At 43.8% G+C, this 15,058-nt stretch overlaps 1 protein-coding gene across 2 annotated transcripts; it reads right to left on the bottom strand.

Moving 5' to 3' along the window:
- Positions 1-56: 56 nt before the first annotated feature.
- Positions 57-5,843, bottom strand: TP53I3 (tumor protein p53 inducible protein 3). Of its 2 annotated transcripts, XM_084201951.1 has the most exons (7): positions 5,653-5,843; positions 4,653-4,841; positions 4,384-4,526; positions 3,431-3,698; positions 1,987-2,199; positions 1,066-1,262; positions 57-322 (listed from the first exon to the last, which is right to left on the bottom strand). In XM_084201951.1, exons 3-7 carry the CDS (start codon positions 4,519-4,521, stop codon positions 116-118), a joined length of 1,023 nt encoding a protein of 340 aa, XP_084058077.1. In that variant the 5' UTR covers positions 4,522-4,526; positions 4,653-4,841; positions 5,653-5,843; the 3' UTR covers positions 57-115. The 2 variants fall into 2 exon arrangements, with proteins under 2 accessions (XP_084058077.1, XP_084058078.1); XM_084201952.1 differs by lacking the exon at positions 4,653-4,841.
- Between the last annotated feature and the right edge of the window lie 9,215 nt (positions 5,844-15,058).

Below are 15,058 nucleotides of genomic sequence, written 5' to 3'. Positions count from 1 at the left end.
CGCTTCCCTCCTTATCCTTTCCCCCTCCTCGCCACCCGCATGAATCGGTCCCGGTGTGGAGCAGACGCGGCGGGATGGCCGCAGCGCGGCCCCTGCAGTGACTGTCCCAGAGCAGCTACTGCGGCGGGCCTTTCTTGCCGCAAACGGGAATTTCGATGACGATTTTGCCGATGTTCTTGTTCGCCTCCATAGCCCTATGTGCCTCAGCGATGGCGTGCAGGGGGTGAACGCTGTCCACGAAGGGCTGCAGCCGCGGGGAAGCTCCTCCGGAAAAGTGGGGCAGCGCCTCCTCAGTGAAGGCTCTCACCAGCCGCTCCTTGTACTGCGAAAAAACACCTGCGAGGTTACTTCCAGTCGCTTCCCTCACCGAGGCGTCTCAGCATATAAAATGTACACGGCCCTCAAAGAGACACCTTCTGACATTCTCACAGTGAAACGCAGATAAAAACACCTGACAGGTCTAAATTACAAACAAGAAGAAAGCTTTTAGATTTATTACATCTTAATTGAATGAAATTCGCCAAAGCAAGTGGTGTGAGCTCTGTGCAGAACCATTTAAATCAAACTGATAAAGGTCTTGTAAATATTCTGTCTTAAGCCATGCACAGAATCCACCTTAGAGCTCTTCACTGTGAGTCTTTTACTGTGACATCTGAGAATATTCCACATAAAATGAGTTTTCTTTGGTAACTGGGCATCCAAATGGCCTTGGCTTCTATTTTGAAGTGACCTAATAGAGATTTTTATTTTTCCCTCCTCAGGCTTGATCAAGTTGCCTGATCACTGGGGTTTTATTTCTTCTAGGGCCAAATATCTAAATTATGGTAGTCATGAAGCACAGTAGGAAGTCCTGGATGTCATTCCTCTCATTCAGAGAGAAATTTGATAAAAATAGGAAAAAATATTATGACTTAATTTTGTGTCATTTTCTAAAGAATGTAGTAACAGTTCATGGTGGGGCTTTTTTGACAAGAATGTGTTTAACATTGGTATTAAAAGAAAGCTCTCAAAAAGATAATAAATTTTAAGATCAAACTGCACACACTGCTGATAGCCACTACTTGCCTCCTTGTCTCGGGACCGTAACAGGCTCGTGTGGATGCTGGCTCTTTTGGAAATCAGCCTTGCCAGCAGATCCCCATGGACTTCACCTCCACTCAGCAGTCCATAAATGATCCACCGTCCATCAGTGCTCAGACAGTTGAGATTCTTCTCCCAATATGAGGCCCCAACGCAATCTAAAATAATCTCTACTCCAGAACCTCAGGTAGAAACAGAAGAGATTTCAGCAATGAAGTCAAGCTGCATTAAGGGTAGGATAATTTCAAGCATGACTAAAACCTTGTTATTTATCGGCACAGAATTGGCCTTACAGTTCTTATTTAAATCTTTCTACTGAAATTAGGAATTGGCAGTGATTTGTAAGGAATTACAGAATCAGGCACAAAAAAAAAAATCATTGGTTGCCCATAAGCAAACTCAGACATAAACCACCCCAAATGCTTAGAAAAGCTACATTTTCCTAACAGTTTAAGTGGCACTGGCACAGGCTGCCCAGAGAAGCTGTAGGTGCCCCAGCCCTGGAAATGCTCAAGGCAGGTTGGATGGGGCTCAGAGCAAGCTGGGGTGTCCCTGCCCATGGCAGGGGGTTGGAACAGGATGTTCTTTAAAGTCCTTTCCAACTCAGGCCATGCTGTTCTTCTGTGATGACTCAAACACCAAAATGTGAGGATTTGGTCCCACAGTTCCTTGGGGAGGCAGCAATAACATGCCCCAGTATTTATGCCCCAAATGAAAACAGCCAAAGAGAGCCCATGCAGAAAACAGCTCAGTTAAACTGAGGAAAGGCCCGTTCTGGGCTGAGCAGGATATCAGGTTTTGCTTCCAGGGTCACTACTGTCTGCTCCCTCACCAAGTGACAGCTGAAACTGAGTGTGTGTCCACATGTTGGGAGGTTCATTCACACTTTTACAGAGAGGTTTTTACCTTTGGTGAACTCCAAGACCTTTTCACTGAAATCTTCATTCTTGTAGTTGAACCCTGCAGCTGCTCCAGCCTTTGCTGTTGCTTCTAGTTTCTCCTGAGTTCCTGCTGTCACAATGGGAATGGCCTTTGCCAGTCTCACCAGCTGAATGGCTGCCATGCCAACCCCGCTGGCTCCAGCATGGATCAACACTCTCTCACCCTCCTGTATTTTACCTGGAGAAAGGCAGAAGGAATGTGGTCACCCTTTGGGCATCACCTTTGAATTAAAATATGAACAGTCTGGAAGATAGTGAAGAGGAGGTTGAAAGAGTTGTCCTTGACTGTACTTTGGACAATTGGACATCTTCATAGCCTTTCTCATAAAAGAGAAAAATCCAGAAGCAGCAGAGGTTGCAGTGTGCTGACAGGATGTCATTTTTCCAGCCTCAGTGGAAGGACTTTGTCTTGCCTGTGTGCAGTTCTGGGCATCTGTGACCAAGATGCTTAAGTGAGGGCAGTCACAGCCTTTTTATACCATCAGTAGAAAACACTTGGAGGATATTCATACTGAGAAATCAGGAACTCAGCAATGGAGAAATACCAGAAATGCTGAGTAAACATTAAAGACCAGTCCTACCATCATTTTACCCTCTAGTGGTTGCATTAATTTGTGTTTCACCAATTGCTCCTGAAAGTGAGGCACCAAGTAACCTCCTACTGATCTCCAGAAAACAACACTGCTTGAAGCAAGTCTGCAGGGAAGTTATCTTTGAAACTTTTTGTTCCTTATTGGATCTTTCAGATGCTACTGCTGAAGAGTGTAGAAGAAAGATATTTCTCACTGGAGGAAAACCTTGGCAAGTTTATTACCTTGGCAGAGTATTTTTAAAATAAAGAATGTAGGCTTCTGTCTATTTTAAATCAGCTCAGAATTGATTTTACCTACAAATTAACCTCTGTTAAACAAAGATACAAGATGTTGCCTACTGTGGATTCACAAGCAATTAGTGATAAAGTTCTTGGCATGGTCATACATGCAGTGTAGCCAAAGCCTTAGAAGTAAGATGTGTTTTCAGGTGTCTGGAAAAGGTAGGAATAATTTCAGGGTTTAGGCTTAATGGAATATGTCCCTTTCCATGGCAAGGGAGCGAAACTAGATCACCTAGTTCCTTTTCAACCCAAACCATTCAGTGATTCAAACTGAGAAATACAGATGAAAATAAATTGGCCATCTTTTCATATCCTTCCTTGTAAATATGTAACCAGCAGGGTAGGTTGGCACTGGGGAGAGGTGGTCAAGATTCAAGGATTTGTGTCTGGCATACTAGATTCTGACCCACAAGAATAAAGGGACAGAGAAAAGGTTCTTTGAAGGCAAACAACATTCAAATGGAGGCAACAAGGAGAGGATTTTGTAACAGAAAGGAAGATGAGCTGTTTTGGTGGGATAAATGGCACCTCTCACCTACAAAATGGAGCAGCTGAAATGCTGTTAGCCAGGCTTCAGGAATGGCTGCAGCCTGGATAAAAGTCATATCGTTGGGAATTGGCATCAGGAGACCTTCGGGCACCGTCACGTATTGTGCCTGGCCTCCCCCGGGGAGCAGAGCCATCACTGCATCGCCGATCCTCCAGCGGCCCGAGCAGCCGGGACCCAGCCCAGCCACACTCCCAGCTGCTTCCAGGCCTAAAATGTCACTTGCTCCTTTGGGGGGAGGGTACTTCCCTCTCCTCTAAAATAAAAGATTAAAGAAAAAAAAAAAAAAGAGAGGGAGAGAAGGCAAGGAAGGAAAAACCATCAATGAGTGTAATGACCTGCAATATTTCATTCACACATCTCCAGCCTAAATTTGTTTAATCCTGATTTTGCCCTGTGCATATGTTGCAGTAATTGAGGATCTTCTAGCCTCTGGAAACACTTTTGCTTCCTAAGCATTATTCTTCCTAAGTCTTATTCTTAAAATAAGTATAAATTGAAATATTTGGGAGTTCCCTCTGTCCAGGCTAATTTCTTCTGTGGAGATACTATGGTCTCTATTTGCAGAGCATGGCTTGCAGCTCAAACTAATAATTTGAATGTGAATTTGAATAAATTTTCTCCCACTGGAACTGTGCTATTGGAACATTTCCTTTTCATCTCAAATGCCAGAAAAGGTCTGAGATCTAGAAAGACCAGGGCTTTGTTTTTACAGGTTTTTGTTGAAAGGCAGCTGCCTTTCCATGCCAGCCCAGCACTGCACTATCTCACATTTATCTGCTGAATCAACAAACATCTCTTCTTTCAGCCCTATGAACTCTCCAATCCAAATGCACACCAGGTTCAAACTCTTTTAGCTCATCAGATCTGTCAGAACTTCACAGAGGGGCTTGAAAAATGTATTGTTTTTAGGTGCATAAATCTGCTTAAACTACACATACCTGGAGTAAATCACCCCTATTCAGAGCACTGGCAAAGACCTTCACAAGAACTTCTCCTTCTCCTGGGTTTGGTTTCATCACTTCTTTCATATAGACATTTTCTGGGCCTCCTGGGCAATCAAAATAGGCTGCAAACATTTTCTCTAAAAAAAAAACCAAACAAAACCAAACTGAAAAAAACATTGCATGAATGCAGGCATGTGCAGTGGAAAAATCTCAGTAGTGAAAGGTAACAAATGGCTTTAAAAATTTCTATTTCTTCCTCTTGCCTTAGGAGGTGATTGCTGTGTGCCTGATTTGCTGTGGTACGGCCCCTCACTGCTGCAGGAGTCTTTCAGGTACCTCCTCAGATGGTGTTCCTGGGATCCTTTTGCCACCAGCAGATGGGCTGAGCTGTCAAGCCTTCTCCTGCTTGGTAAAACCAAGTGAGGAACAGTCTTCTTTCTGCTCCCTGAGTCCTGGGTGGAAGGAGATGAGAAGCAGAGGCAATCCCAACGGGAACAGCTGTGTTACTTCCTGAGAGCTGGTACTGCACTGAGTGCAGCACAGGATGGGCTGCAGGCCAGAGCCTCTTCAAGTAACCAGCACTGTGTGACAGACCACCCTGCCCTCTGTAAAAATCACTGATTTCTGCACAGGAAAAGCAAAGTGCATACCTAATTACTTGTGGTAAGACTGCAAATGCAGAATGATAAACAGCTTGAAACCCCATGGATGTCAATCCCCACAGGGTGGTGCTCTATGCCTATTTTATGGTGAATAAGCACTTCCAATTATTTGTATAAAATACACTTTAAAGGCTTTTGTTTCTGAGGCTGGCTGTCTAGTCATTGTTATTAACCATTTAATCCAGTCCCACAAAATTTGCCTGTATGAGCAAAAAAATTCAATAGAAAGCCCACCTGATGCAATGCCACTACAATTGTTTCTGCTGCCTTAATTGGGTCCAAATTTAGTCAGTTAAAATAAGATGTGAAGAAACCTCTTGTCACTCTTTCATCAGAGTTCATTAACCTGCTTTTTTATAAATTATTGTCTTTTTTGTTAGAAGCAGGCCCACAAAAATGTTTTGGAAACCCCCCAAAACCAAGACAAAACCAAAACCCAAGAGGATCTGAATATTTACATTACTCTCAAACACACAGAAAACCACAGAAACTGAGATACAAGTTTCCAACCATTTCAAGCTCTCAGATCTGCCAGCCAGCAGTGGCTGAAAACAACAATTTTAAGAAGCTCTGTGTCTCCCGAACTCACTCCCGATCTCACCTTTTTCCTGTAAGGAAGGACGGACAGTCTGTGCCCCGGAACAAACCCAGCCAGCCCTCGGGAACAGAGTCCGATCCCAGTTCCTGCCGGCATTCAGCTACTCCCCTGCAGGCCAAGGCGAGGAACAGGGCGAGGCTGTTCTGCTGTGGAGTGACAGATATGAGGAGTCAGAAATATGAGCACAGCTCCCCATTGTTTCTGGGAACGACCTGGATTATTCCATGGCTTGGCACAGAAATCTGTTTTCCTGCTTAGCCTTGCAGCAGAGATCAGCCACTGCCCCAGCACATGGGGGAGCTTGGCCTGTTGCCCGTGGCTGTGCCAGTATGTGTGATGGGGTGTGCTCCAGCTGTGGAAGTCCTGTCACTGCAGAATTCTGAGTGTCTCCTCAGACTCGATTTGCACCACTGGCACTGAAGGTGTGGGAGCTGTGCCAGCCCTAATGCCATGAATGCTTTGGGGAGGCTGCCCTGGGCTCTGGTCCTGGGCAACAGCAGCGTTCAGAGCTCGCTGGTTCACATCCTTACACCCTGTGTGTTTCTACCTGGTGGTTTGGAATCAGAATCAGTACTGTTCTGAAAGTCTGATGGTATCTCCTTGAGTTCTGCAGAAGGATCAGATCGTGCCTTTCTCAGTGTCCTAATCACCAGCTCTTGAGTGTTTGAGCTGGTAGGGAATAAAACTGACACTTCAGACTATTTAAAAATAGTAACTCTTATATTTGGGATTTTTCTATGGATTTTTTTTCCCTGTAATAATGAGATTTTGGGATTCAGGCTTTTAAACTCCTCTTTGAAATTGAACAAATTTAGAATCAAGTATAGCTAAAAATTCTTTTGTTCTCATGTGACTTGAAGAGCTAATAATCAATGTTTTTCTGAAGATGAAAAAATCATGAAGCCTGGTCTATAGTACACACAGCCTAATTCAGTGCCAGTACTGGCATTGTCCCTCCTCCACTGTCCCCAGAGAACATTGCAATCCACTGCAGTTTAAAATAACTTTCTATTGCAGTCACTGACAATGCAAACTCACATGATAAAAATATGTTTTATTGTTCAAGGATGTACAGGACAGTCTGAAAATGTGTTAATGTAGCAATTTCCTTTGTCCCTTGGGTCTGTGGCCCCTGTGTAGCTGTAATGCCATTAGAGAACTTACTTTGTGTAGTGAGATTAGTAACTATGTTATCTGGAAGCAGGCTAAAATAAAGCATTAGAAAGATAAAGCACAGCATCTTAAACCAAATGTTGAAGACATCACTTTCAATTCAGTTAAGAAACTTAGAGGGCAGATGTATAGCATAATCCTTTTCTGAGCAGCAAGCCCACAACTGTTCATGAAAAAACAGAAGGGAGCTCAGCACCTGGAATGTAAAGAAGCAGTTTCTTGATTAAAGTTCTGAACTTCTATACTTTATTTCCTAATGAGCACTGTTGACATTGATGAAGTCCAAGTTTTCTGTTGATTCAGCTACCTTTCTTTCTAAAGTAGTCTGCTGTAATAACACAAGGACATAAATAAATAATAATTTTAATCAATGATTATAAAAGTCATATACAGATTTGCTGTAATGGAGATGCTTTTTTCCAAGTACAAATCCCCCTTGCATTGTATGGCACTCAAATAATGACAGTGCTGTTTCTATCTGAAAATTAAAAATACATGTATTTGTGAGGTATTATCTGCTCTAAAGAATAAACACTCAGTAGCACTCTAATAACTTTCAGAAATATCTTGTAACATGCAAAGAAAAGTTACTTTTCTTTTTTTTTTCCACAAAGAAATCATCCAGGATAGCAAGAGTAAACTCCAAAGAATAACTACTGCAAATCTGGCCCTGGAAAAACTAGCATTAGTCTTTGCTAGGAACAGAGGCCAGTTTTGAACAATTTGACTATTTGCAAGAACAAATTATGAGTGGATATTGTTACAGGATTTTGAAAGTGCTGGTATTTTTTGCAATCTTTCAGCTTTACACTTTCTGCCTTCCTCCCATAGCAGAAAAAAAAAAGCTCACATCAAATATGATATTGCTCCTGAATTTATTACTGAGCCACCAGGCAGAAAATGGCACCTTTTGGACCTGCTCCAGCTCTGTGTGTAGTCCTGCTGAAAATAATAAGATTGAGCTGGTCTAAAGTTAGCTTTTAGGGGAAAGCCTTGCTGTTAGATTTAATAAATCCCATTCCCCAAGGCTCCACACTGGGGCCAGCTCTGTTCAACATCTTTATTGATGGTTTGGAGGAGGGGACTGAGTCCACCCTCAGTAGGTTTCCAGACAGCAACAATTTGAGTGTTGATCTGCTGGAAAGTGGGAAGGCTCTGCAGAGGGATCTGGACAGGGTGGATCCACGGGCTGAGGTCAGTTGTTTGAGGTTCAACAAAGCCAAATGCTGGGTCCTGCACTTGGGTCATAACAACCCCTGCAGTGCCACAGGCTGGGGCAGAGTGACTGGAAAGCAGTCCAGTGAAGAAGGACCTGGGGGTGCTGGTATCAGCAGCTGAACATGAGCCAGGTGTGCCCAAGTGGCCCAGAAGGCCAAAGGCACCTGGGCTGTAGCAGCCATGGTGTGGCAGCAGGAGCAGGGCAGTGACTGTCCCCTGTGCTGGGCACTGCTGAGGTCACCTCGAGGGCTGTGTGCAGTTCTGTCCCCTCAGCTCAGGAAGGACATTGAGGGGCTGGAGCGTGTCCAGGGAAGGGAACGGAGCCGGGAAAGGGTCTGGAGCGCAGGTCTGAGGAGGAACAGCTGGGGGGGGCTCAGCTCAGGAGACTCAGGGGGAGACCCTTCTCTCTCTGTACAGCTGACAGGAGGGTGAAGCCTGGTGGGACTTGGGCTCTTCTCTCAAGTTACAAGTGAGAGAACAGGATGAGATGACCTCAAGTTGCATAAGTGGAGGTTCAGATTGGAACAATTTCTTCACCAAAAGGGCTATGAAACACTGGAACAGACTGCTCAGGGTCACCATCCCTGGAGGTACTTAAAAGACATGTAAATATGGCACTGATGGACGTGGTTTAGTGCTGGGCCTGGCAGTGCTGGGTTAATGGCTGGACTCCATGATCTTGAAGGTATTTTCCAGCCATGATTCTGTGGTTCTGTGATTCTGAGCACAGACAGAGCTCTCATTGGATAGAAGAATGGGCTTGTTTCATGTGCTGTATCAGTGATAGTAACTTGGCAGCTGCAGGTGGTTTCACTGCGTTGTTTCTCCAGAATTAGGCAGAAAATATTTTTATATCGACTCCTGATATTGAATCTAGATCTATGTTCCCAACTGGCATCCTGGTTCAGCCACAGCTTTGGGATCATAGCATGGGCACAGCACATTCCATTCCAGCAGGTCTCAGGGCCTATACCCATCTGCTTTACAGTCAGGATCACTGAGCACAAAGTGGTTAACAAGGACTTCTTCAAAATGCCACTTAAATGACATCCTTGTTCCAAAAAATCAAAGATGTGAAATTAGCAATCACCCTGCAAGTTAGCTGAGCTGTACCCCTGCCCTGAGCTCTGAGGCTGAGAGAACAAGTGGATTTAGTAGAGTGCTGTGCTCCCTGCCATTATTTCTGCTTTGTGCTCTGATTTCACAGAGTTTCCACCTCTGCTGTAACTTCCCAGGAAGCTCTTGATTTCTCACATTAAAGCTAAAGGTCGATGCAGGGACTTGTCTTTATACCAGTGATAACTGCATTTTCCACATGCTTTTTGTGCTGACAAGGCTGTCACTCAGCAAAGCCTGAAGTTGGTTCATTTTCATTCTGTTCTGTAAAAAGATAGATGTATAAATGTTCATTCCCCCTCCCCTTCATATTGGAAAACATATTTTCCTCCATGTGAAATTGAGGAGTTTCAGCAGAAGACATGTAAGGCCTCAGATAAGCAGAATAACAGTAACAACAACAAAGGCATGAGAATTGACCCACAGGAAACTGGTCCTCTTTCCCAGAAAGGCCATAATAAAAGCCCAGTTACATTTTTATAGTGTAAGTATTTCTGATTTTTTTCTCCTGACATTAAATTTTCATCTTGATGAGGAAACAGTCCACAGTGAAAACATTAAGAAATGAGATAAAACTTGATACAACCATTAGATCAGAGCAGAAGGAGGGAGCTGAGGGTTTTTTCTGGGCTGGTCTTGACCCAAACCAAAAATTATTTTCTTTTTTAATAAATAATCAGTTCTAGCACAGTGTGGGAAAATTACTGGGGGGAAATTAAAGAAAACTGAGAAGTATCTTGAGGCTAAAGTTATAGTCACATTATCACTGAAACTCTGGGGAAAACAGAAACTCTCCAACAATACCTTTTCAGTGTTGAAGAATTGAGGCATTACTTTTTTCTGGCCAGGATGTTATTTTGGCCAGGATGTGCAGTAGAAATTATTTCATTCACACATGCCTGGGTTGTATATTGAAAATCATTCCATTACACATGGTTCTTTACTAGACTTTTCACATATTTATACATAAAAACCCCAAAGAAATTCATGTTCGTTGGTCTTAAATTACACAATTCTTAGTGTTTGATATCCCATTGGTTATTGATTCCTTCACCTTTGATGCTAATTAAGACCTCATTCTTTGGTTCTCTTATCAATCTTTTCCCAGACCAGGTGTCTCCCAACTGCCCCAGGGGGTGATGTTATTTAATGCTCTTTTATCTCCTTTGTATCTTCTGGCTACTCTCAATCTGTAGATGTTAAGGCTTCATCTGGCTTTACCTGGCGAACACAGCTTTTGAAGAAAAACTTCCAATTCCCTGGGCAAAGATGAGCAAAGCAAAGTTACATTAAAAAAAAGTTACTAAAGTTACATTAAAAAAAGAAAGAAATCATTTCCATCAAAGGGACATAGGAGAAGACATCTTGCTGCTGTGTAATTACTCTCCTCAGGTGTAACACTGAGCACACCCCCATCCCAGGGTTAGCTGAGATGAAATGCTGTAACATGTTTCCATCCCAAAGTTACCTGCCCTCAAGGTACAACCACCCCTTGCTGTATGACTGGAACCACTCAAGCTCCACCCAAACATCAAGAAAGGGGAGAAGTTGGAGAAGTCTCTGATATTCAACCATATGTTATAAAAAATACAGGTCAACAACAGCTGTTGTTTGACCTGCCACAATCTCCAAACAAGTTGAATTGATGAAGCAAAATAATGTTTCTACAATCCAACCAGTTGTTCCCCAATCTTGCAGAATGGACAGCATGGTTGCATAAATGAACCCCCTTTCCCCAAAAGTGGGCAAAAAATACATGTGCTGGGCATTTTGGGAAGAGAACTGGGAGTTCAAAATAGCTGAGACTCTGAGGGATTAAAGAACAAACTTCTCATGATAATTGATGTCCCAAACAAATTGAAACACCCTCCACAATCTTCCCTCTTGGCTCTGCCAACTAGGGTGTGGCTTCTATTGGAAATGTTAATTCAGCAGGAGGGTGAAAGAACAACAGCTGACAATAGGTGCATTTGGTGTACTCTAAAACAATGTTTCTTCGGTCTTTCTTGTATTCAAGCCCAACTGTGCATGCAACTGATGACAGCTGCAATTATAAGAGGAAGTGAGGAAGTTACCTTACCCACTAAAATTCTAAAAGTGTGTTGGGAAGGATTAAAGTTTGACAAGAAAGTCTGACAGATATATATGTTTAGCAGAAAGATTTTTGAATGTAGAGTCTGATGAAGGAATAGAGATGGAAGCAAGTTTTGACATAGAAGAAAAGAATTGCTGAGCCAGTTTTACTGGATAACCAAGAAGGCAAAGGGCGTGTTAGTTAGAAGGGGTTTTTATGACTTAAGAGCAAAGGATAAACCCACCTCAAACAAGAAGATGTTTTTACCAAGCAGGAAGACAGCACAGGCAAACAAGCCTGCCAATGTGGCAAGTAGAAAAAAGGTCTCAAAATTTTCCACTGCAAGAAAACTGAATAACAACTTCTGTCTTAAACTGTAATGTACTGACTTTAGTGATTGGGGAATAGTAACATGAATATGGTAATTATAGTAGTTATGATAGGCTATAGATAATAGTTAAGATATAGATTGGTTCTACTGTATTAAGATGGTCAGCAAAGTCTATAATGCATTGTAACCAAAACCAAAGGTTCCCCAGACCTGCCTGCAGCTGGAGCTGACGGCTGCAGGCACAGGCTCTGTCACCCACGACCCTGGACTGCTGTAACCTCTTGGATGGAATAAACTGCATTTTGGAGAGCTGCCTGGAGTCCTGCATCTCTCATTTAGGCTCTTACAAAAGTGATTTTGGAGGATAATGCGATTGAGTTTGGAGGGAAATTCCAATTCTGGTGGTATTTAGTCACTTTTACCTATGATGCCATTGACAGCACAACCACAGCTCTTGTGTCGACTGTCCACACTGTGTGTTATTTACCCAGTCATTGTGTGAGGGCTCAGTCACAGGGACTATACTCTAGCCCCTGGAGCATAGAGTATGGGCACAAAAGGATGGAAAAAATGGCAAGGCATTGATGTCACTGTGCAAGAACAACAAGGAGTCATTTGTGAAAGTAACACTCTCAAAGCTTAAGACATTTGTGTTGACACTGAACAAAAATGTTTGTCATTTTGAGACACATCCCAGGGAAATCCCTGAAAATGTTTTCAATTGTAAATATTGGTGACAGAAGCATGAGAAATCTTTGTGTTCCATGGTAACTCATAGATAATGTTAGTGTAGCTACAAGTTGTGGGTGAGGGGCATGGGAAGGTTGACACTGGAATGCCATGGGAGAGCTCTGTGTAAGTCAAACTGGTTGCCATAGCAATTTCCCTTGGTTCTTTGCAGACTGTTATGTTAACGTGTTATGTTATTGTGCAAGTTGTACCCACCCCTTTCTAGAATTTTCCTTGTGCTTCGATCTCCCCTTGGTTATTCCCTTGGAACCACACCCCCCTCATTCTCCCATTGTAGTGTTTGCCATCACCCCATCCTTGCCCCTCCTCGTGTCCCCCATTAGTCCGTTTGAGTTGTGACCCCCTCCCACCTTTATCCACTTATATACCCTGGTTCCTCCCATAACTACTGGACTCACCCTTGGGTGCCCTTCTCCACAGTTGTCTCCCTGCTCCTCTTAGCCCACTGCCTCTTCTCTCCACCTTCCTACACACCTTGGACCTTTCAATAAACTGGCTGGAGCTACCCTGGTGAACGGAACATACCCATCTGGGACTGGGCAGAAGGTGGGCTGAGGGTAGTGCTGGTGGGCAAGGGCACACTCTTCGCCCTTCTGGCATCCTGCCAGCACTGGCCCAGAGTTCCCCCCCCCCCCCCCCCCCGTGGACTGAGAGGGGAAACGGTCTCCCCGCCGCAACAAGTAATCACTCAAATGTTTGTGTTTGTAAATTCACGGAAATTACGGGATGTGGTTTTATTTACTCAGTTCCTGTTGCATCATCTTACTAATTGTTACAGTTTAACTAAAAGCTGCTGATTCAAGACCTGCTACCCACCCATATTGGAATGAATCTCACCTTGAGCAGGAACCTGCTACAACATGAAGACTTAAAACAATTGCTGAAACAAGCTCAAGAAAATGGACAAAGGACTCTGGTCCTTGTCCATCACAAAGTGGAGGAAATAGATCATGTTTTGGAACCAGTCAAGAAAGATGCAGAACAGTGGTGACGGGATGCCCTCTTCAGATGATCACCAACTGCTAAAGGGAATTTGTTGTATTGATATTAACCCTTTTTCATTCTGTCTTGATAAAGGTATTATTTGTTAAAGTTTGTATTATTATAAGGCAATTAGCCTGTTGGCCACCCCTACAAACATCAGATAATCCATGCAATACAAACGCTTGAAAAACACTCTTAAACTCCATTTGGATATTGGGAAGCTTGAGTGACTACAGTCATGGGGTTGATTAAGTGGGAAGATGAGGGAAAATTTGAGATATCTGGGGAAAAATCTTGAGGCTAAACTTATAATCACATTCCAACATAAGCTGTAACTTTAGGAAATTTTAGGGTAAAATGCGGTTGCTATTTCCAGGAGGGAATGCAGGGCAAGCAGAGAATTCATTCCATGGTAGTTCCCCGTGCAACACCCCCTGCAGCCTGAAGCAGATGCTAAGGAGGGATGAAGTGGAAGGTGGAGCAGGATGGAGACCCCATGGCCAGGCTCTGTTGTGATCCCTGCAGGAGTGGGAATTCGGAGGTACCTCAAAGCTGACAAACCACACAGCAGCTGCCAAGCACAGGATGGAGATGTCCTGTTCCTCAGTCAGCAGCTGTGGGGAAATCGCTCTTCTCAGATGAACCCCACTCTTTGTGCTCTCATTGTAAAGATGTGACACACCTCCATCCCAAAGTTACCCACCCAAAGTGTGACCACCCCTCCCTGAGCACACTCTCTCTATTTTGTTAACTATGTCTTTGAGAGCAAAGTGAGGGAATTTTTTACCAATCGAGAACAAAAGTATGTTTGACTAGAGTCACTCAAGCTTCACCTAAGTGTAAAGAAATAGTCTAACAGCCCGTTTAGAGGGGGACAAGTTAGGAAAGGCTCCACATAACTTCTGGGATGGGTTGATGGGCTGATCTTTTCTTTTCCTCCATGGGCACAGCTGTTGGGTAGGGTCCCTACTCTATACACACTGATTACCTCGAACTTTCACTGGTGATCAGAGCCTGTGTATCCCTTCAAACTTGTTCTTGCAGTCAGTGCGCAGTCAGTGACAATCTCTGCCCCGACTCTTTGACAATCTTCTGTGATCGTTAATAAAGTGTATTTGTTAATAGTGTGTTACTCCTTAAATTACTAAGCCTGAGTGCTTCAAGGATGCTGGCAGACAATGACAGTGGATAAAAATGACACAATTAATAACATAGAGACTAAGAGTGCGGGGGATCCAGGAGGATGGGGTTCTTTCTTTCCAGACTGATATCAGGGATTTGAGTCTGACACGCCGCTGTCACAAGTCCCTGGCCAGGTTAATGAAGGCACCCTGGGCACAGCGGGCTGTGCAGGGGATCCCATTCCAGGGCAATGGCAGGCGGCAAGGGTCTGTCTCTTCATGCCTGGGGCGCTGACAAATCAATCGTAATAATACATTTTTTAAAATAAAGTATAAAGGGCTCCAGGAAACACCCCGTTTATGTGGCACACAGTTATTGTAAGATCTGTGTGTCAGTGCAGCACTGCTGGGGGAAAAAGACCTGACATTTCTCTCCTCTGTTGGTATCTCTGGCTGATTGCAGTTTCAAGTTCGGTGTCATGGTCAGCACTGCGGGCGAATGTGTGAAATCTCATCGTACGATTTAATGAACTTCGAATAATAAACCAGGGAGCCCGACTCCGCCGGCTCGGTTCGGCTCGGCTCGGCTCTACTGGACTCGGCTCGGCTCGGCCTCGTTCGGCTCGGCTGGCTGGAGCCGTC

This window comes from Fringilla coelebs (assembly GCF_963513975.1).
Source record: "Fringilla coelebs genome assembly, chromosome: 3".
Lineage (NCBI taxonomy): Eukaryota > Metazoa > Chordata > Aves > Passeriformes > Fringillidae > Fringilla > Fringilla coelebs.
Note: the sequence above shows the minus strand (reverse complement) of the source record. Positions and strands in the feature narration are given on the sequence as shown.